Source organism: Sturnira hondurensis, unplaced genomic scaffold, assembly GCF_014824575.4.
Source record: "Sturnira hondurensis isolate 20B ecotype Veracruz unplaced genomic scaffold, ASM1482457v3 Scaffold0016187, whole genome shotgun sequence".
In the NCBI taxonomy this organism is placed as follows: domain Eukaryota; kingdom Metazoa; phylum Chordata; class Mammalia; order Chiroptera; family Phyllostomidae; genus Sturnira; species Sturnira hondurensis.
Window position 1 is genome coordinate 136,339 of NW_028088818.1, and position 24,163 is coordinate 160,501.

General features: G+C 37.1%; 1 protein-coding gene across 3 annotated transcripts in view; it reads left to right on the plus strand.

Annotated features, from left to right (window-relative positions):
* MID2 (midline 2) overlaps nt 1–20,403 on the plus strand; it is a 127,895-nt gene extending 107,492 nt beyond the window's left edge. For all 3 annotated transcript variants that reach the window (XM_037065840.1, XM_037065841.1, XM_037065842.1), the window contains 3 exons: nt 7,171–7,332; nt 8,952–9,159; nt 16,631–20,403. In XM_037065840.1, the coding sequence (XP_036921735.1) occupies nt 7,171–7,332; nt 8,952–9,159; nt 16,631–17,033 (773 nt within the window). In that variant the 3' untranslated portion in view covers nt 17,034–20,403. The remainder of the gene's footprint in view (nt 1–7,170; nt 7,333–8,951; nt 9,160–16,630) is intronic.
* The last annotated feature ends 3,760 nt before the right edge of the window (nt 20,404–24,163 follow it).

Sequence of the window (24,163 nt, forward strand, 5' to 3'; positions counted from 1 at the left end):
ACTGGGGCCACTTCCATTTGTTTATATAATTCTTAGCCTTTCCTCAGTTAATCCTTGTCACCTTACTCTCCCAAGTCAGAACAGAACTTATAATTCATTGCTGGGTTGCTAAGTCACCATCATTGCTGATTCTATACATGTGCTCATCTCTCTCCTCGACTCTTCTTCCACTTCATTATCATGGTAAAATACAATAATTATCCATTTGTATTAGTGAATATAGTGACAACCCTCCTGTCTCTGTCACTCTCCCCTTTATCCCTTCTCCCTTTCCTCCAAGAGTTACACCAAATATAAAACTTTATCAGTGGGCCACAAAATTAAGAATGTTCAAAAAGGCATCATTTCACTCTCACATTATGGTTTTAGCTTCTGATGAATTGGAATAAGAACTTAACTCATTGATTGCCAAACAAGAGGATTCAAGGTTCAAGTATTCCTCTATGCACTGGGGAAAAATGGAAATGAAAGTAGAATTAAAGCTGGATTCAAGACTGAAAGTGATTCCATTCCTAAGTTTGCATCTGCACAGCTGAAAATTAGTATTTTCTTTTACCTGTGTGTTTGCAATTCTGTTTCTGACTTCACAAGCTTGCAGGAGAGGAATTGTGAAACCCTCCCAATAGGCTCCTTTTCCTGAACTGTGAGAATTCTGTGCCACATAGTGGGGTGGGGAGGTGAGGGGACTTTTGGGGTCAAACTCTCTAAGACACTTGCCTCATGCGGCTTCAACCTAAGCCTCTTAGCCCAGGTAGCTGTGATCTTTGGTGTTCTTGGGTGTTTCTTCAGTTTGTGAAGACACAAACTCTAAGGCTGTTCTGCACTTGTCTCTCTTGCTGGGGAAAGTCTTAGAACCAGCAACTTTGCTGCTTCTTTCTAATATGGGGAGAACAGCAGTCTCCTGGAGTTGAGAATAAGTCCAAGAAGTGGAAAAGACCTAAAGGCTGTCACCTCTATTTTCAAGTATATATAATTCTTTGTAAAGAAAAGTTTGAAGGATATATTAATTGCAATAGGATTACAGCATCTTCAAATTTAAAGGGACGACATTTGAGGTTGTTTAGTCTAATCTTCTGTCCTACCAGACACCCAGTAGATAATTATCTTGTCTCTGATTGAATATTTCCAGTGATGGATCACTCACTTGTAACAAAATAGCCCATTTAATTGTTGTGCAGCCATAACTAATTGTCAGTGCATCTTTATAAAAGGTATCATTCTTTCTCTTGTAAATGACAAAATAATTTATATGTATATAATGTTTTGCCATTTACAGACACTCACACTTACATCTCATTTAGTCCTCGTGAGTTCTTACTTAGCCTTATGAAATTATATTAATTCTATTTTATAGATGAAGAAACTGAGGCTCAAGTTTAGTGAGTTGCCCAGGTTCACAAAGCTACAAACTAATGGAGTCAAGGTTTAAATCCAAGCCTGTCAGACTTCAAGCCTAATGCTCCTTGTATTAAACAACAGCTACTAGTTAGTCCTCAGCCTGCTCTTTTATGTCTCACTAACAACCCTGATCAATCTTTCATATGACAGTTCTTTAGATAATTTTAGGTAGTTCTTATGGCCCTTGTAATTTTCTCTTTTCCAGGCTAAACATTATCAGTTATTTAAATTGCTCCTCATGTTTCAGACCCTTTACCATCCTAGTATTCTTTTTATGAACACACTCCTATTTGTCAAAATGCTTTATAAAATGTGCTGTGAAAAAAAGTGAATACACTCCAAAAGTAGTCTGACTGGTTCTGGGAATAGCTGGATTATTTGTCTTGCATATAGCTGATGCCTTACCTCTTGCTCAGAACCTTTTTTTTTTTAAGAGTAGCCATATTAACTACTGAATGTTGGCTGAGCATATGGTCAGCTGACATCCTGTGAATTTCAAATCCTATTCCTGTTCAATTGATTGTCTAAATTGAAATACAACAACTTGAATTCATTTCATCCCTATTACATTTAATCTAGTTAGCATTGATTCCTCATTCCAGCCTGCCAATATCCATTTGAATCAAGTCTCTGCCTTCTAATAGATTTACTTCTGCTCCCAGCCTGCCTTCCATGTCTTTCTTCTGATCATTGATAGAAAAGTGGAGTAGGACTGGGACAACAGCAGACCATGAAGCAAAATTTTGGATGGCAATGGGCAGATAAGCTGAAACTATTTTACTAGGAATAAGTATTCACAAAGGTTCAAGGTTCCAGTCCTACCTGCCAGTCTGGCCTGCCACTCTTGACTGAACCTCACTTCCAAGTGCTACTTTCCCTTGTTTTCTGCATTTTCTGTCTTTTCAAACCTTTTTATTTAGGTATGATTGACATACAAAAAGTTATCCATCAACAGAGGTATGGATAAAGAAAATGTGGTATATACACACAACAGAATATTATTCAGCCTTAAAAATGAAGGAAACTTTCCCCCTTGGGACAGCATGAATGAGCCTGGATGGCCTTATGCTAAGTGGAATAAGCCAGACACATAAGGACAGATACTATGATACGGCTTATATGGGGAATCTTAAAATAGTCACACTCCACATTTTTTAACTAGAAATTTTATTCTTGTTGGTTAGAATTTTGTCAGGAGAAGTAGTTCCCGTTATTTTTCAACTTTCTTCCTTCATTTTTAACTTTATTCCCACCTCATCTAAGATATGGAATAGTCATAAGCCATTTTTGTTTCAGATGATGTTGTTAGCTGAATAAGAATTCCAACAGATGTTTGGATGATTGTCTTCTCCATTACTATGCAGCTTTTTTTTGTTTAAATTTTGTGTTTTGTGTTATGAAAGCTTTGACTACAACCTGTGTCTGGCTAGTAAGTCTGTAACATACTGCCACAAAGATGTAACTTCTATTTCCCCTCCTTTTTATTCTCATGGGAATGCTTTCCACCACACATTTACACTCAGGTTCATGGATTTCCATATTGTGATCTTTCCCCCTTTTTTATTTAAATAATTTTCTTTTTTTAAAGATTTTATTTATTTATTTTTAGAGAGAAGAAGAGAGAGAAAGAGGGAGAGAGAAACATTAATTTGTGGTTGCCTTTTATGCAACCCCTACTAGGGACCTGGCCTTCAACCCAAGCATGTGCCCTGACTGGGAATTGAACCAGTGACGTTTTGGTTTGCAGGCCCAAGCTCAATCCACTGAGCTACACCAACCAGGGCTGATCTTTCCCCTTTGAACATGATGTATAATTCCATTGCCGTAAGTCAATCATAAATCCCATATCACCAAGACTCAGTCATACCTAGAGGATCACATATTTACCTTTGTTAAAGTTAGAAATGATTTCAAAATTACAGAAAAGTTGCAAGACTAGTGCGAAGAATTCCCAAATACTATTTATCCAGATTCACTCATTGTTACTATTTTTCCCCATTTCCTTTATCATTTGCTGGATTTCTCTATGCTTATCTTTTTTCTTGAGTATTTGAAAGTAAATTGCATACATCATGGCCTTTTGCTCCTAAATTCTTCATTGTTTCCTAAGATAAGGAGATTCTCTTAAATAACCACAATACAGTTATCAACTTTAAGAGATTTAACATTGGTATAATACTTTCATCTAAACCATCATTCATATTCTAGTCTTAACAGTTGACCCAAAAATATCTTTTATAACCTATAAAGGACCCAATATTGTCTTGTTATAGTCTAGGATTAGGTACTACACTTAAATGTCATATTTCTAGCCTCTTTTAATCTGAACCATTTCCTCATCTTTGTCTTTAATGATATTGACATTTTAAGTGCCTTTTCATTTTATTATAATGTTCTTTATTTTTGGTTTGTCTGATATTTCCTCATGATTATATCCAGATGATGCTTTTATGACTGGAATATTACTGAAGAGATATGTCCTCCTTAAAACATCACATCTGGAGGCACATGATATCCATTTTTCCTTCACTGGTGATGCTAACTTTGATCTCCAGGTCAAAGGTGTTGACTGATTTGTTCACTGTGTACCGTTTTCCTTTTGCAAATAATAAGCAATTTGTGCTGTGATGCTTTAAAACCACAAACATATTTTGCTTCCTCATCAAACCTGTCCCACTCCCACCCCTGTTTTAAAATCAATAATTCTTGCCTGATTGAGCTTTACTCTGATGATTGCAAAATGATGATTTTCCAACTGAGCATCCCCTCCCACATTTGGAAGCTGGCACTCTGCATTCTACTGTAAGCAAAAGCCCCACCCTCCATTTGTTTATTTAATAATCTGCATATTTGTATGGACTCCTGAATTCTTTTTTGAAAGGTGGATAATTCTTTACTGTCCTTACTTATTTTAGTACTCAAATTGCTTAGATTTAGCCCATGGAGGCCTTTTAAACTGACTCTTGGGTCCTTATATAGTCCCATCATTTTCTTAAGCACTTCCTTACTTTCCAGCATAACAAGAGGTTCTAGGCCCATTTTGAACTTATCCTTCCCAGTTTTTAAGAAACCATTTTCCTAACAAATCCTGGTTTGTTTTAAGGAGAGAATGGTATTAGAGACCAAGACCTGGACACTAGAAATACACACATCCACCCATGTATGTACATACACACATAATACAGGGTGGGCAAAAGCAAATTTATAGTTACTCATATGGAAAATAGTATAATAATTAATAAATAATAATACAAGATTAAACTGTTTTATGTACTCACAACTGTAAACCTACTTTGCCCACCCCTGTATATACACATATACTTAATATATGTGCACATATGTATACACATACACATACACACACATTTATTTATTTGTTTGTTTGTTTATTTATTTATTTATATAATGTAATTTTCTTTCGGTACCTCCAATTCCAGTCCATCCTCACAGGTTATTTCTTGCCTTTACCCATTCCATATTTATATGTTCCTACTTCAACAATGAGAAACCTGGCTCCTAACATTAATGCATATACTCATTTTCTCACTCCGATAATATATCAACAATAGTTTCAGATTTTTGCTTTGCCCATACCACTACAAAAACAAACAATAGTTCAACACTTGTTTGCAATTCTCCTCCTGCCCCCATCCCTTTGTTTTGGATATTTTTCATTTGAAATGCAGTTGAGTTCATTTGTTTCAGTTTGCCTACAGTTTTAGTCCTTACTCTTTCCAGTCATATTGATTTCATTTTAATATTCAAATTTATAAGTGTTTCCAAAAGGAAAAACTGTACAAAAAGGTATACTCAGAGAAATGTCATTCTCTCTTATATCTTTTAAATCCTATTCCCCTATCCCCATCCTTTGTAGATAACCAACTTCATTATTTTCTGGCTTTTCCTTCCTGTTGTTAATGTTGTTTTTATAGCTCCAGGCATATGTATGTATGCTTTCTTATTTCCCTTGCTTTCTTGAAAAAAGTTAGCATATTATATATAAGCTCTTATAAAATTTTCTTTATTCAATTAACAATATACCCTGGAAATTATTGTATATCAGCTCACAGAGATCATCCTCATACTTTTTTACAGCTGCATAATACTTCATTGTGAAGTCTGTTTTGTTTTTTAGTTTTAGAAGTGTGTCCGAAAGATCATATATTTCCCTCTCTGTATTAAAATTCTGTGTGCAGTTTATGATTAATACTGTGCATTGATACATAGACAGAAAAACCCTCAAACATTGTCCCTGGTTTTTATCCTTTATTGTCTTTTCCTAAGAATCACTGAGCATTTCCACCAATTATTCTTCCTATAGCATAACTGTTTGCCCTCCATTGTCCCTCTTTTTCTACTTTTAATTCAGAATTTTTATACTTTCCCTTCAAATTGATTATAAACCCTCCCAATCATATTGCTTTCAAGAAATTAATTTGTTTTTATTTTCAGCCTCACTTAAACCCTTTACTACAGCTGCATAGATGTGACTAAATTCACTACTCATTTCATTGCCCTTTCCTTTCCACCCTCTGTTAGAACTGTGTTTAAAAGGCAGTAAACTGACTGAAAACAAGACAACAGAAGAGAGAAGAAACATAGGTGATTCACAGATATTTATATACATGTACATCCAAATACATGCTTTTTTAAAGATTTATTTATTTATTTATCTTTAGAGGGGAAGGGAAGGAGAGAAGGAGAGAAACATCAATGTATGGTTGCCTCTCCTGAGTCCCCTGCTGGGAACTGGCCTGCAACCCAGGCATGTGCCCTGACTGGGAATCGAACCGTGATCGTTTGGTTCGCAGGCCCGCACTCAATCCACTGACTACACCAGCCAGGGCAAAATACATGTTTTTAATTATGTACATTTTTCTCTAAGTCAAAGTTTATGGTCTAAAGAGTTTCAAAAGCAAAAATGTAGATCTCTGATCCTTTTCCCTACTTTGGAGGAAAGAAGATTCCAGACAATAGTGTGTTTCTGGGCCATCCAACCTCAAATAGTTGTTGGAATCAGAACCAGGAACTGATAAAACTGTAGTATCAAGTGAAGAGATGATATTTTGCTTTGGTTATCATGTTACCTCCTTCGCTTCCCTATGATACCTTGGAGCCCAACTGGTCTTGGAAATAAGAGTGAGGATTAGGTGAAAGAGTTGAGTCATAAGCCCTGAAAGAGTTGTTAATTTACAGAATCAGCGAAACATTGTTGTTCGCCCTGTGACTTGTGATGTAGTGGAGAAAACATCAGACTAGGATTAAAATGAATGGGGTTTTACTCTCAGCACTGTCACCAGCTTCTGTGGCCTTGGGAAAGTCACTTTTCTTCTCTCCATTTGTCTCCCATTTGTGAAATGAGGGAAATATGTGTCTAGGTGTCTTTTGGGATTTGAGATTCAATGTTCCTATACTCTGTACAGGACTGCTCTATCCATATGAGGCCAGACTCAGCTCTCAGAGGATTGCACCATTGTGTAAAAAAAATCATAAAAGAGATGATTCTATGATTTTGTAGAGTAGTTTTTCCTATATTGTTTGGAAGAAAATTGAAGTAACCTAACTTTTGCTAGTGGTTGCAAGTGACCAGGCATGAACCTAGCTCCATGGGAGGAAGGAAGCAGAGGAGGTTCATATCACTATGCCTTCCAGGAGTGAGAAGAAAACAAAATAAAATTTAATTTTGAGAGGTTTATGATGAATTTTCAGTGTGTTTTTCATTCTATTTCTATGACCTGCTGGTTAACGTCCTTGTCTTTCCACATATTACAGGCCTGTATAATTCGGTGGATAGCTGGATGATTGTGCCCAACATTAAGCAGAACCATTACACAGTGCATGGACTCCAGAGTGGGACACGCTACATCTTCATTGTTAAAGCCATAAATCAAGCAGGCAGCCGAAACAGTGAACCTACCCGACTAAAAACAAACAGTATGTTACAGTGATTCTGAAAGGAGACATCAGAATCCCCCTTTGTGCTAGGGAATACAGTTAGCCTGAGCAGACATCCACAGCTGTGCAGGAGAGCAGAGGCCCAGGAAAGGGGAGCTTTACTGTTGTAGTTTGTGCTTTGGTCAAGGGATTTGTTCAAGGCCTTGGAATATATGTGGACACAGATATACATAAAACAGCTGGTGGCTTGGGAAGATGTTAGTGAAGAGTTTTTCACTGCTCCCCACCCTCATGCTTGGGGGACAGTTGTGTAAAAGAATACTACAGATATATGCCACTTAACAGTGGGTAAACATTCTAAGAAATTAATCATTAGGTAATTTCATTGTTGGCTGAACATCATTGAGTACACTTACACAAACCCAGATGGTATAGCCTATTCCACTCCTAGGCTATATGGTATACCATTGTCCTCTATGTATTTCATCATTGAATGAAACATTGTTATGTGGAACATGACTATATTTGTGAATAATCTGGTGAAATCCTACTGCAGAGAAGCCATACCTGTTAGAAATGCTTTTGACTACAAGTGACAAAAAATTAACTTAGCTTAACAAATAGTTATTTGTTAGTAGCTTTAATGAAGTATTTTTTCTCTTTCTAACATAGCAAGGACTTTTAAGGTAGGGCTATTGCAGCAGTTTTGTGATGTTGTAAAAAATCCATGCTTCTTCCCCTTTTTTGTATTGGCTTTTTACCACAAGTTCACAGTATGACCACTGCAAACTCTAGATGTCATATTTTCTTTCAAGGTAGGAAGAGGGGAGAAAGGGATGGTATAATGATGAGTATTCCTTTTATCAAGAAAACATGCATTTTTCCCAGAAGGTTCTCCCACACTATCTGACTTCTGCTTCCAACTATTTCCATCTTATTAGCCATCTGTAACAGCAAGGGAGGCTAGATGCTGGAGTATTTAGCTTTTCTGGCCTCTATAGTGAAAGTAGGTAAGAGAGAAAAAGTAGGGGATGGATGTTGTTTTCACCAACAATATCTGCCACACATGAATTTTGTGTAATACAACCCTTGCAAAACAGAGCAATTGGTTCTTAGTAACTTGATTTTGTCATATAACGATAAGGAATTCTCTGTTGTGAATAATCCTGTCCAATAAATATTTTCTCTGATTGCTGATGATATAATAGTCACTCTAATGAAGTTCCCTAATTATATTATTTATATCCCAATTGTAAGAGGGAAGAATTTGTCCTGTTGCTGAGTTATTTTTGGCTTTTTTTCTGTCACCCAGAAGCAATTATTTCATCTATTTCCTCACTTTGCTCAGCTCAAACACTTCTTCCCCTAAAATCCCCCCAAATACCAAACCATCCAGTTAAATAAAAGCTAAGTACAGAACACAAATGAGACCCTAAGAGTTCCCTTTCAATTTCATAATATATGAAGGTGGCAGCATATTTTTATTTTATTGAAAATGGTGGCTTCTGGCCTGCTTCCTTAATATAATCAAACATCAACCAACTTGTACTGACCCAAGAATAATCATCGTACTGGGGCTTCTCTGGTAGTGATGTTACAGGAAGACAAAGAACTCTTAAATACATCCTCATGCGTTTTCTCTTTTCTACTTTTTTCAGGCCAACCCTTTAAATTGGATCCCAAAATGACTCACAAGAAGTTGAAGATCTCAAATGATGGATTGCAGATGGAGAAAGATGAAAGCTCTCTGAAGAAAAGCCATACCCCAGAGAGATTCAGTGGCACGGGGTGCTATGGGGCAGCAGGAAATATATTCATTGACAGTGGTTGCCACTACTGGGAGGTGGTCATGGGTTCATCAACATGGTGAGTGGATCACACTTTTCTTTTCACTTGTCTCCCCTGTTGCTATGTTCCTGGGAGATCCATTTCTATACCACAAACATAATACCAATAAGTCAGAGCTAAAAGATGTGATGAAAAACATTCCTAGAAAAATGTGGCAGCTTTTAAAAATAAAATCATGGAAAATATACTGAGCTGGAAGTTGGAAATTGCTACACCACTGTAATTGCTAACTCTTCTCCCCATTTTTAATTGTTATTCAGTTACAGCTGTCCCCATTCTTCCCCCAGTAGCTCTCCCTTGCCCCCCATACATCCCCTACTCCCAGAGATACTCCCAACCAGATTGTTCCTGTCCATGGGTCCTTTGTACATGTTCCTTACTTGACCCATTCCCCTCTCATTATCCCTTCCCTACTCCCTCTGGTCATTGTCAGTTTGTTTTTTATTTCCTTACCTCTGGTTCTTTTCTGCTTTTTGGTTTGTTTTGTTGATTATCTTGCACTTATAGGTAAGATGATATGGTATTTGTCTTTCACTGCCTGGCTTATTTCACTCAGCATAATGCTCTGTAATTCCTTCCCTGCTGCCATAAAGGGTAGGAGCTCGTTCCTTCTTTCTGCTGCATAGCATTCCATTGTATAAATATACCACAGTTTTTTTTAAAATTGTTAATTTTCTTTTAACTAAATATTTATTAATTTTAATTACTGTTGACATTCAATGTTGTTTTGATTTTTCACATTTTTTATTGATGTTGAATTACAGTCGTCTCCATTTTCACCCTGCCATTCCCCACCACCCCAGCCATCCCCACTTCCCACCCTTGATCTTACCCATATTTGGTTAGGTCCATGTGTCCTTTATACGTGTTCCTGACAACACTTTCTCTTTTTCCTTCCACTATCCCCTCCAACCTCCCCTTTGGTAATTGTCGGTTTATTCTTAATTTCATTGTCTCTGTTTATATTTGCTTGTTTGTTTGTTTTATTGAGCAGGTTCCACTTAAAGGTGAGATCATATGGTATTTGTCTTTCACTACTTAGCTTATTTCACTTAGCATAATGCTCTCCAGTTCCTTCCATGCTGTCTCAAAGAGCAGGAGCTCCTTCCTTCTTTCTGCTGTGTAGTATTCCATCACATAAATGTACCATGGTTTTTTATCTACTCATTTACTGATGGGCACTTAGGTTGCTTCCAGCACTTGGCTATTGTAAATTGTGCTGTTATGACCATTGGGGTACATAGATTCTTTTGGATTGGTGTTTCAGGGTTCTTAGGATATAATCCCAGCAGTGAAATTTCTGGGTCCAGAGGCAGTTCCATTTTTAGTTTTCTGAGGAAATCCCATACTGTTTTCCACAGTGGATCCACCAGTCTGCAATCCCACCAACAAAGCACCGGGGTTACCTTTTATCCACATCCTCTCCAACACTTGTTGCTTGTTGATTTGTTTGTGATGGCCATTCTCACTGGTGTGAAGTGGTATCTCATTGTTTTAATTGGAATTTCTCTGATAGCTAGTAATAATGAGCATCTTTTTAAATTTAATTGTTGTTCAAGTACAGTTTTCTGCTTTTTACCCCCATCCCAGGTCACCTTCCCAACCCTCCCCAACTCCCTCCCATTTCCACCCCCCTTCCTATTGTCCATGTGTCCTTTATACTTGTTCCTGCAAACCCTCCCCCTTTTCCCCTGAAATTCCTCCCCATCTCCCCTCTGGTGACTATCAGCCTTTTCTTAATTTCAGTGCCTTTGGTTATATTTTGCTTATTTGTTTGTTTTGTTGATTAGGTTCCTGTTAAAGTTAAGATCATGTAGTATTTGTCTTTCACTACCTGGCTTATTTTGCTTAGCATAAGGCTTTCCAATTCCATCTATGCTGTTGCAAATGGTAGGAGCTCCTTCTTTCTTTCTGCTGCATAGAATTCCATTGTGTAAATGTACCATAGTATTTTGATCCATTCGTTTACTGATGGGCACCTAGGTTCCTTCCAGCATTTGGCTACTGTAAACTGTGCTGCTATGAACATTGGGGTGCATAGGTTCTTTTGGATTGGTGTTTCAGGGTTCTTAGGATATAATCCTAGCAGTGGAATTGCTGGTTCAAAAGGCACATCAATTTTGAGTTTTCTTAGAAGATTCTGTACTATTTTCCATAGTGGTTGTACCAGTCTTCAATCCCACCAACAATGCACTAGGGTTCCCTTTTCTCTACAACCTTTCCAACACTTGTTGTTTGTTGTTTTGTTTATGATGGCCATTCTGACTGGTTTGACATGGTATCTCATTGTGGTTTTAATTTGCACCTCTCTGATAGCTAGTAATATTGAGGATCTTTTCATGTGTAACTGGACCCTCTGTGTGTCCTCCTTGGAGAAGTGTCTGTTTAAGTCCTTTGCCTATTTTTTTAATTGGGTTACTTGTCTTCGTAGAGTGGAGTCGTGTGAGTACATTATATATTGTGGAGATCAAACCTTTGTCTGAGGTATCTTTGGCAAATATGTTTTCCCATACAGTTGGTTCTCTATTTATTTTAATACTGTTTTCTTTAGCCCTGCAGAAGCTTTTTATTTTAATGAGATCCCACTTGTTTATTCTTTCCTTCATGTCCCTTGCTCTAGGGGACATATCAGTGAAAATATTGCTGCATGAAACATCTGAGATTTTCCTGTGTATGTTCTCCTCTAGGACTTTAATGGTGTCATGACTTGTATTTAAATCTTTTATTCACCTTGAATTTATTTCTGTGTATGGTCTAAGTTGATGCTCGAGTTTCATTTTTTTGCACGTAGCTGTCCAGCTCTCCCAACACCGTTTTTTGAAGAGGCTATTTTTTACTCCATTTTATGTTGCTGTCCCCTTTGTCAAATATTAATTGACGATAGACTTGGGTTTATTTCTGGGCACTCTGTTCTCTTCCACTGCTCCATGTGCCTGTTTTTATGCCAGTACCAGGCTGTTTTGATTATAGTTGCCTTGTAATAGAGTTTGATATCAGATATTGGGATCCCTTGTATTTTGTTCTTCTTTCTCAACATTGCTGCCACTATTTGGGGTCATTTATAGTGCCATATAAATTTTGGAAGTGTTTGTTCTGTATCTGTGAAATATGCTAGTGCTATTTTAATAGGTATTGCATTGAATCTATAAATTGCTTTGAGTAATATGGAAATTTTGATGATATGAATTCTTGTGATCCATGAACATGGTACATGCTTCTATTTGTTTGTTTCTTCCTTAATTTCTTTAATCAGTGTTGTGTAGTTTTCTAAGTACAGGTCTTTTATCTGCTTGGTTAGGTTTATTCCTAGGAATTTTATTTTTCTTGTTGCTGTATCAAGTGAGTTTTTTCCCTGATTTTTGCTTTTGATGTTTCACTGTTGGTATACAAAAATGCCTTTGATTTCTGGATATTGACTTCGTATCCTACTGTTTTACGAAATTCATTTATTAGGTCAAGCAGTTTTCTTGGTGGAGTCTATAGGATTTTCTATGTACACTATCATGTCCTCTGCAAACAATGACAGTTTTATTTCTTCATTACTGATTTGCATGCTTTTTCTTTTCTTTTCTGATTGCTGTGGCTAGGACTTCCAATACTATGTTAAATAGAAGTGGTGAAAGTGGACAACCTTGTCTTGTTCCTAATCTTAGTGGAAAAGGTTCTGTTTTTTTCCCATTGAGTATGATGGTGGCTGTAGGTCTCTCATGTATGGCCTTTATTATGTTGAGGAATGCTCCCTCTATTCCCACTTTGCTGAGTGTTTTTATCATAAGTTGGTGTTGTGCCTTATCAAATACTCTTTCTGCATCTGTTGATATGATCATGTGATTTTTGTCTTTGCTTTTGTTTGTGTGATGTATTAGATTTATTGATTTCTGAATATTGTACCATCCTTGCATCCCTAGGGTGGATCCCACTTGGTCATGGTGTATGATCTTTTTAATGTATTGTTGGATGTGGTTTTCCAATATTTTGTTGAGGATTTTAGCATTTATGTTCATCAGCAATATTAATGTGAAGTTTTCTTTCTTTGCTATGTTGTGTTCCTCTTGATTGGGACCCTCTGTGCTTCCTGGACTTGCATGACTTTTTCTCTCATCAAATTAAGGAAGTTTTTTTTCATTACTTTTTCAAGCAAGTTTTCTATTCTTTGCTCCTCTTCTTCTCCTTCTGGTATTCCTATCATATGGACATTATTATATTTCATGTTGTCCTGCAGCTCCCTTAACCCCTCTCCATTCTTTTTTAGTCTTTTTTTCATTTTCTCACTCTGTCTAGGGATTTTTTTTCTACCTTGTTTTCCAGCTTGCTGATTCAATCCTATACTTCACCTAACCTTCTTTTAATTCTTTTTACTCTGTTCTTCATTTCAGATACTGTATTTTTTTGTTTCATCCTCTTATTGATAGTTTCTATTTTCTTTTTCATGCTGGTGTCATTCACTGGAGCTTCCCTGGAGTTCTTTGAAGTTCTCACTGTGCTTCTTGAACATCCTTATAACCATTATTTCCAACTCAATGTCTGATAATTTGCTTCCCTCAATTTCATTCATCAGTTTTTTCTAGGAATTCATCCTTGCCTTTTGATTGAGGTTTGTTTTTTTGTCTCCCCATTTTAGGTGACTCTTCTTGTGTTTTTCTGCTTGTTGCTTTTATCTTCTTTGATACCCTACTTTGTGGTGTGATCTTCTGTGGTAGGAGACCTGTGAAACTCAGTGGTGCAGTCTCCTTGATCACCTGCACCTGATACTCTTTCCCTGCCCTTTATACCTTTTATGTGGTTGTGATTGGGTTGTTGTTTGTTATTCTTTGGTGGTATCTTACCTTTGGCTGACTGACTGAGAGTCACTCCTCCCTCCATGTCTTGCATGCTGTTGTAGAGGTGCTGCCAGAACAAAAAGCAAACAGCACAGGAAAGAGACCTATACCTGCAAAGATATCCTCCACCCACAATTACACTATAAACAGCCAATGCACCAATATTAATAAAGGTGTAAAGAGCTTTAGATATTATAAGAGTGAAAAAATTAATATGTGGTGACTAACTGAAAGAAAAGTGATTTTGCAAGTACAGAGGGAGGAGCAATAGTAAAAGTAGGCAATAGAGACAAGGCTAAGTGGGAAAGAAAATAACATTTACTTTGTAATAAAAAAAGGGTGGAGGTAAAGTGGAATGGAATAAGAGAGGAAAAGCATGTAGTATTAGGTTAAAACTGAAATTTAAATAAATGTATATGTGTGTATGTATCTTGTGAGAGAAAAAATAGCTATAACAACTATAAATATATATATACCAAATATATATGTTATATATAAAATAATATGGCCCTAATTGCAGAAAATCCCCACCATGGAGATATCAACAACCAATGAGATAATATTTATACAGGTGGAATGGAAATAATGGGGAAGAAGGAAAGAAAGACAAGCTTAAGGGATGTCTAGAGCAAAGAGAAGTTAGTTTGAGAGATTAGAGGGAGAAGGAATGCTAAAAACATGGGATGGAAATCCAGCTAAGACAGAGAAAAATTAACATTTAAAACAAAAAATGGAAGGACAGGAGGAAGGCAAAATGGTGTGGGAGATGGGAATGGTGAAATTTGAGATTTGAAATACAAAGATAGTCACTATCTAAAATAAGATTAAAGAACTATAACAATAACCACCTTATCCACAACCTACTAGCAAAGATTGATAAAGATGGAGAGAGAATAAGGGTATTTTAAGAATGGAAGAAGGAATGTGAGATGACTAATGACATTCACAAATGGTTCTGAGAAGCTGGAAGGGGGAGCAATAGTAATAGTTTGGAATAGAAACAAGTCATAACAAGAGAGAAAATAGAATTTACAACAAACATACAAAGGAGGAAGAAGGAGTTATTATGGAGTAAAAGAAGGGCAGAATAATATATGAGATTTGAAGTAAACTATATTATAAAATTTGGTGCCATATTATTCTCAAACTTGAAGGATATGAAATGAATGTCAGATCTCTATACAGAAGAGAAGATAGCACCTTGTCGTGCCTGTCTCTATTTTCTCTGCTCTGCTGGGTTTAGTATATCACACACATAGTGTCTGCTGCAGGGCCTTTTTCTTCTTTCCCCTGAGGAATGTACACAGCAGTAAGAAACTCTTGGGCCTGGCCTTAACCACTCTGCAGAGTTTATAATCTGTGCAGGTAGGGGTTGGGTTCACCTGTCTGTGAAAGGCTGTGGCTGACTGGAGCAAATCCCAGGCATCCAGTTCCTGCCTTTCAGACCTAAGCTTGCTGCTCTCTTGCAGGAGATTTGGCCTGAATTCACCACTCTGCTTTGCCCTCTACTTGTGAGACATGTTGAGTCAGGTCTTCTTTTTCCTACAGTGTATGCTCTGCTTTTAGTTAGCAAGGCTACTGCATCCTGCCCACGCACACAGGCCTGAATACCTGGGTCCCAGCCAAGCCTTGGGTCTCACCTCAGCTCCCCTTTTAAGAGTTTCTCTCTTGTCCCCATACTATAGCATGAATCCCTGGGGGTCCTGTTCCCCACATACTTTCTCTCTCTCAAAATTATGCAGTGTCTCATGGTCAGGGCTAGCCAGCTCCTTACGGGGCCTCCAACAATTTTAATCTTTTTTTAAAAGATTTTATTTATTTATCTTTAGAGAGAGGGGAAGAGAAGGAGAAAGAGAGGAAGAGAAACATCAATCTGTGGTTGCCTCTTGCACACCCCCTACTGGGGACCAGGCCTGCAAACCAGGCATGTGCCCTGACTGGGAATTGAACCAGTAACCCTTTGGTTTGCAAGCCTGTGCTCAATCCACTGAGCTACACCAGCCAGGGTGGGCCTCCAACAATTTTAGATAAAGTTTCTCTCTGAATCTTTCCCAGATGGTGTTGGGAAGATCCACTCAGCTCTACAATAACACAAGGTGGTGACAGCATGCTGTCCCTGCTCCCTCTGGAGGTCTTTAGCCTTGAGCCTGCCTGTTCCCACTGTGCTGTTTCTGGAGCCCACACCTCCCAGGACTTCTCTCAGTGCCCTGGTAGCTCTCGGGTCCTGATCAAATCTACAGCCACCCCAACTCTGTGCAGCTAGCAGTGCTGGGCTGGGCAGCAGTGGTGGTCCTTCTAGAAAGCCCAGGTGGTTGGCCCCCAGGCACCCCACAGGTGGCCGGTTTCTATGTAATCCTGCTTACTCCCCATGCTCTCCTCTGCATATGCTCCTACTCACATACTCTCATTTACTCTCCACTCTGTGTTCTGACTTCAAATCCTGTTCTTGTTTGAGAGCAGATGAATGGAGCTTCCAGCTACTCTGCTGCCATCTCAGAACCCTAATAGCTAACTTTTTAAAACTCTCGTAGTATCAACATTATGGATATAAATTTAAACTATATAAGGAAGAAACATGTATTCTATTTCTTATATGGTCTGTATGGTATTTAGCATAATTCAGATCATTAATAAATGTTTATTTATCTCTCCTTTCCACCATCTCACAGGTATGCAATTGGCATTGCTTACAAATCAGCTCCCAAGAATGAATGGATTGGCAAGAATGCCTCTTCATGGGTTTTTTCTAGATGCAATAGTAACTTCATAGTGAGACATAACAACAAGGAAATGCTGGTGGATGTTCCCCCACAGTTGAAGCGTCTGGGTGTCCTTCTGGATTATGACAACAACATGCTGTCTTTCTATGACCCAGCTAACTCTCTTCATCTTCATACTTTTGATGTGACCTTTATTCTTCCAGTTTGTCCAACATTCACAATCTGGAACAAATCCTTAATGATCCTGTCTGGTTTGCCTGCCCCAGATTTTATTGATTATGCTGAGCGGCAAGAATGCAACTGTAGGCCACAAGAATCTCCTTATGTTTCTGGGATGAAAGCTTGCCATTAAGTTTCAAGTGAACATAGAATTCAGTGGCTCTCCAGTTCAGCAATTCTTCCCCTCCTAAACTTCAGTTAGTGTCTAATACACAACATACAAAATAAAGTTCATTTGAAGCATCCAAAATAACTAGATATTAGAGATGTAATTTTTGTGCATTAAAGCTTACATTTCTATTAGTGTCTTGAGTTTCTCAGAATAAATTATCTGAGTAGTCTGGGTTAAAGCCATTGGAGAAAAATGTAGAGAATGCCTCTTTTGTCATTGGAGAATTAAAAATTACCAGTGATTTAGAAGTATAAATTATATTGAAAGGAATTAAGATAATTCTGGGTAAAAATGTAGAATGATGTTCTAAACAAGGAGCTAGCTAGCCAGAAAGGAGGGTGCCAGCTTTTTTCCTGGCCAATTTGGCCCACTAGAATTTTGAACTGTTAAATGATTGCATATAATAATAATTGCTTATAATAAAAATCTATAGTCAAAGATTTATTATAAAAAACATATGTATATAAAATATATAAAATGAATATTAAAGTGTTATAAAATATTCATTTTATAATTATATATACATAATAAACTTTATAATTTGTTCATTTGAGTGAGAAATATACTGGAAGGGAAAAAATTATACCATTCATTTTTGTCCCCTATAAGGAACATCAAGATCAGTCAACATTACTCACCTCCCTCTATTCATCCCCTTTTTTCCCTTCTGTCACACACACATATACATGCAATAATGACATAAATGATAGGAAGAGCTCTAGGTTGAATTAGGATAGACTGAGGGACAGTACTGGATAGGCGATACCATTGCTGGATAGAGAATTGATTCAGGTAGAAGTGTTACATGTAACAGTTTCATTGATACTACCTAATAGAGGAGGTTCCTCTGAATTGTTAAAAATTCTGAGACAGAATATTTCAAAACAGAGTTTTTTTATTCTCAAGTATATAGTTACTAAAATTATGCTAAAAAAGAATGTTCTTTAAGAATCTGCTTTATTTACATAATCAGAATGGAGTGTTATAAATACAACTATTTGCACATAAATGTACTTGAATTTCTTTAAGAATGCCTGAGAGCAGTTTGTGTTCTTTTTAAGATTTTTTTAATTTTTATTTTTTTTAATTGTTGTTCAAGTAGTTTTCTGCCTTCTACCCCCATTCCAGCCCACCCCCACAAGTTTGTCTTCTTAAACAGGTTAAATAGTTATTCCTTTTACAATTTTGTTTATACTCTTTATCTGCTTATCCAACCCTTTATTGCAAATGCAGTTATAAACTTTATCCCAGTCCTCATCGCTATCATTGAAGGGAATAAAGGTTTATGGTCTGTATTTTTCTCAATTCCACTGCAGGGATTAGGGATATCAGAACCAGAGTTTTTTTTTTCCTTTCTAGGAGCTGAGTCTGCTTCAAGGAGTCTACTTTTGGAGATTTGTGAAAACATTACTGTTGTACAAGGTGGCAGCTGTAACAAGCCCCCCAAATTGGAACATTGAAGCAAAGACAAAACTCTTGTCTTTCTTTCCATTACCTTGGTGGATGTTGATTCATCAATTCATTCAACAAAGTACTAGATGCCAGGTACCACACTGCTGCTGAAATACTGATAAAACCCAGTTTCTGCTGTCAAATGACTTACTATTTTGTAGGAGAGACAAAGTATCTACCTAAATCCTCTAAATAATACTTTTCTATTGTTTGTTCACAGTAAAGCAAGCTGGAGACAGATACAAATAGCAGGCTCAGAGTTACATATCTAGTGACAAATTGAGCTTTTTGGTTTAAAAGACCCATTTATACTTACTGCTAAATCAGAAAATGAGCAACCTCAGTAAGATTCTGCAGTGCTGGGAAATAGCTCTCTGTAATGGAGAACTCATTGCCTTTGGACAAAAATAAATGTAGTTTCTCTGCTGTTTACTAGCGGTATGATTTAAGGCAATTTCTTCATTTATCTGAAACTCTTTCCTCTTTTATAAAATACCTACCTAACAAGGCTGTTGAAAAGGTTTTAAAAGATAGTGTGTGTAAACTGCTGAACACAGCACCTGGCATTTAGTTAAGTGTATAATGAATATTAAACTCATCCCCCTACCTCTCCTGCCCCTGCCCTAGTAGAGTGTAGGGGTGCTTTAAAATGTATGCCTTTCATTTCCAAGTTACTCTGGTCTCTCCTTTGTTGCCTACCCTCAAATTCTTAAACAAAACAAACTATTTTTCCCCCTTCATAAAACCTTTCACTGCCCCCTATACCCCATAGCATTCAGTAGAAGGTCCCAATTAATTAGGATTTGGCTTTTCAGGTCTCTATGTCTTTTCCCAGTGTCATCTTTGATGTCACTTTCCCTCTCACACTGGCTACCCTAGCCAAGCTCAACTATTTACACAAGTTGTTCTCTGGGCCTAGAACAGAGACATAATGATTTTGACACCTACAGGAAATAAACAGTTGTAATTTTTCTCAAGGGAATAGAATAAAAATGCTAAAAGTGCAAAAAAATGTTCTACTTCCACCTCAGTCCAATTTCCTTTACCTTGTTCTTGGATCTCCCATGCCATTCTCTTTTTGTGTGTGCCCTTCAGATTTTAGTGCCTTGAGACAAAGTTTCAACTTCTCTACCCTACTTTTGAGTCTAGCCTGTACTACCTTTCCCCATCCTCAGCCTTCTTAATCAAATTAATTTCTGATCCTCTAGACTGGGTCATGTTCTTCTCTTTGGAGCTCCAATGGCACACTGAGCATCCCTACCCTGCATGCCTCGGTAATAGTCATATTGGATAGCAGTGTTTTTCAGAGTGTGGTCCTCGGACCACCTGTTAAAATCACTTTTGCTGTTTGTTAAAATAATTGATTCCGAGACCCCACCCATGATCTACATAGAATAGCTAGACACATGGGTGAAATTTTACATTTTAAACAAATTTTACATTTTAACAAGCTCTTCAGGTAATTCTGATGCACACAAATGTTTAATGTATAATAACCATCTTCCCTACTAGATTATGAATACCTTGAGTGCAGGGACTGTGTGTTTGTTTTTGTTGTTGTGTTTTTAACACCTGACATAGTGTGTAGAACAGAGCAGTTACCTGGATAATGTTTATTAAATAAATGTATGAATGAATGAGTGAGTGAATAATCAAAGTTACTGGTGTTTGTTGTTTCCTGGGCAGAAGAGCTTGGTTATATCTCCATTTGGGTTATACTGATATTATTTTGCAGATTTCCCAGGACTCATACACATAAATGAGCATTGTCCTCCTCAAAAGCTCTTTGGAAGTTGACTTAGGGAATTGTCTAGAGCATGTAGCACCATTCTTTTCAATCACTTTTCCAACTTTGTTCTTTGAAGGTAGATTTAGGTTTTGGTTATAGTCAAAAATCGCTCAGAGCTAACCCTACTGAATAAAGTATGAAATGAAACTGGGTTTTAGGTAAGCAATGAAGTTTCTAAGCCAAGTAATGAAATGAAAATTACTTTCCAAGAAACAACATGGTAACAAAGTAATCAGTGGGAGTGCGGTGTGCCCCAGATACTTACTTCAGTAAACTTAAGACTTTCATAGGATATTGGCAATGCCAGGAACCTTAAGAGAAATCATTGAGCACCTTCAACTGAACCCAGTTGAAGAAAGGAAATAGGACCTTGTATTTAAATTAACACCTTCAAGGAAGGTAATTTCATAAGTTTTTGTTGTTGTTTCTCTACTCAATCTATTCTACCACAATCCTTTCTGCTAGCAAATTGTTCTGTCTACAATTTATGCCTATTTCCACTTTTATACTGTCTTATTGAAGAAAGCACAAAACAATAAAAACTTAAGTCAAACCTGTTTTGAGTATATGAAAGAAATTTTAGTGCTACATTGGAGTTCTGGCTACTTGTAAGTAAGAGTAACTTTATTTGTATGTGTTTTTACCATGCAATTTCATTGTGTAACTTTGGATACAGTGACATTCAGATTGCAGAAAAATCATTCCCATACTCTTTTCAGCTAAAATACACTAAGTGAATTTTCTAATGTTTTATGGTTTACATATTTATATATAACTACCTGATAAAGCAATGCATAGATGGCATTTTTGAAAAGTTCCAATATTTGATACCATTTCCTCTACAGAATGGAGGATGTGAGCCTGATAGATAAGAACTACTCCCACAATTATTTTAATTTCTCAAGCCAGTTGTAGCCTTGGAGCCATCAGGCTGTATTTGGCTGTGTATTACAGGTTGGTCAAGTTGAATATCATCAGGTCAGGGAAAACTGCTTTTTATAGTCTGATTTGCCAGCCTCAGACAAATGCTTTATTGTTGTTGGCTAGAATATTTATTAGATGATTATTGAATATTTTTCATCAAATATTTTACCCAAGATTTGGTTTGTTACTGAGAGCTCTGGCCCAATAGTGCCTCTCTCAGTGATAGAAATATGACCATCTGTGGATTACACAGCCTCATCCCTCTAAAACATCCCAGCCTATCCAAAATGCTATATTATGAGTTAAATAAATATATATGTATTCAAGAGTTATTGATTGTCTCTCACTGGAGTTTAAGTTGTGGAGGGGGTAGATTAAAAGAAAGAAAGCCATGAGTTACTGGCATTATCTAAATGATTTTGGGGAAATAGATGAAGATTTAGGCCAAGAGGATCCAGGGCATATGGACATTGAGATCCAATCATGGAGGCTTTGGTTTTAGGAGCAGTATACATTCAGGAAGACTAAAGAAATAAATGTATAAGGCCCAAGAAAACATGGCATAATTCCAGGGACTGGGGCAAAAGGTAGGAATTAAGAAAAAAAACAAAGAAAATCCCAGTGCTAGAACCTATTGGTTAAGGTCAGGCTAAGGTCAGAAGTGAGCTGGTTTGCTATTCAACTGCTGGTCTGTAGGAGGAGCCTGGAAGGTTCAGAATTTGCCTCCAAGCTGGATTGGGGTATATTTGAATCAGTGGTGGTTGCACTGAGACTAAAGGGGGCATATAATATGAAGCAAAGCCAGCTAGTCAAGGGTAACAGCTAGAGGGATAACTTGAAACAGGTTGTCAGACCAAGGGTCTATGGGAACTATAGTCCAAAGGTAGGAAGATTAAAATACAAAAGAGTCAAGAATTTGAAATGTTGGGGTTAGTGGTCTAATTGGAGAGCAACCTGGGCAAAACCCAAATCTGGGCCTATCACCCACAGCTAATATTTTATATAATTTTTGGAAGTGTGATATATTTTTAGAAAGATTGGCTCCATTTAATGTGCCAGGCCAGAACAGACATTGGGTCCTTTATGTTCCCCTACCTAGGAATAAGGGTGGTCCTAATGTCTAAGAGAAGCTGAATCTTTAACTAGGGGACAGGGTCTGTTACAAAGATTAGGAGTAAAAGAGGCCAAGCAGGTTGTTACATAGATATTGCAAATGTATATAGCATAATAAAATAAGAATTCCTCTCCTCCACTGAATTTCTAGGGTTGGAGGATCTAGGTGGTCTTCCTATAACTATTGGTCATAATATACAAATTATAATTGTGACTAGTCTGGCCTCGTCATTCAAGAGGCATTCATTGATCACTGTTTACATTCCAAATTCTCTTCTCATTTCTCTCTTATCATTTCTGTCAGGGGGTATTAATATGAAAGCATTCCTAACATTTGTAATCTATTGGGGTACCCAATATAATAATTTTTTCCAAGTACTATATTTTGGCATGTGTAATTTACTCCCATGTTTAATGTGCACCCACATTTTTGGCTCAAACTTTCAGGAAAAAAATCTTTCATTTTAATTTTTTAATTCAATTTTTTGTTCATTTATATATACAAACAAATCCGATTATCATATTCCAGGGTATTATTCTGCATACAGATATTATTGCTTTCTAGAGTTATACTTTTAATGCATAAGCATAAATAGAAGAATTAAAAACATTTATATAGATATGGAATTAGTACTACCCATGTATAATGCACATACCTATTTTTCCCTCAAAAATTTGGGCAAAAATTGTGCATTATACACAACAAAATACAGTAGTTTTGATCTATAAACTTGAGTTATTAGTGGTAGCTGAAAATGGAAGCCTTTACTGGAAATGCTGGGATGACAATGGAAGCGCTTACCAGACTTGTACACAGGAGGTACTTAGTAAATACTTGTTAAATAGAATTATAACCTGATAAGCAGAATGACAAGTGGGCCACCTCTTACACTGTGAGGTTTTTGTTAGAGGAACTCTACACCACCACTCCTATAATCCATCTCAGATATGTATGCCTGGTCCAGCATTCCCACAACTGCCTCTTGGTAAGAGACTATTGTTTTTAAAGGCAAGTCTGCTTCAAAGAAAACAACTAGAAGAATTAATAAATTAGCTATCAACAAATATACAGCCAGAGTGTAAAGTCCCAGAAAATGGAATTGGGGCCGACTTTCTCTTTGGCGTACAACAACAGGAAAAAGCCATTATGATCTGCATGTATTTTTTAAGATGCAATGTTTTTAGCCCTGACTGCTGTGGCTCAGTGGGATGGGCACCATCCTGCAAATCAAAAGGTTGCTAGTTCAATTCCTGGTCAGGGCATATGCCTGGGTTTCAGGCCAGGTCTCTAGCTGGGGATGTGCAAGAGGCAACCAATTGATGTTTCTCATGCACATCAATATTTCTCTCCCTCCCTTTCTCTCTCCTTTCCCCTATCTCTAAAAATAAATAAATTTTTTTAAAAATATATTTTTAAATTTCATTTTTCAATTGAAGTTGACATTTATATATTTATGTTACTTTCAAGCATACAACATTGTGATTAGACAATTGTCTGCATATTTTTTGTTCAGTTTAATGCCCTTAGTGATAAAGGAGGGTGCTTTGATTAACAAAAATGTGAAATTCACAGTAAGCAGCTGTTGAGCATACAAGGCAAGGTGAAGTCCAAGGTCTAACTGATTCAGCAGGTAAAGATACAATAAATTATACATCTTCAGAGAAGAACTCGTGATCTCTCTCTAGTGTCTGTAAATTTATCTTTTTATCTCTTGTACAACAAGTTTACATTTATTTGATCTCTGCATTTATTTATTTGCATGAAGATATCAGAAAGGAAATTGATTAACTACAGCTATTTCTGGATGGCAAG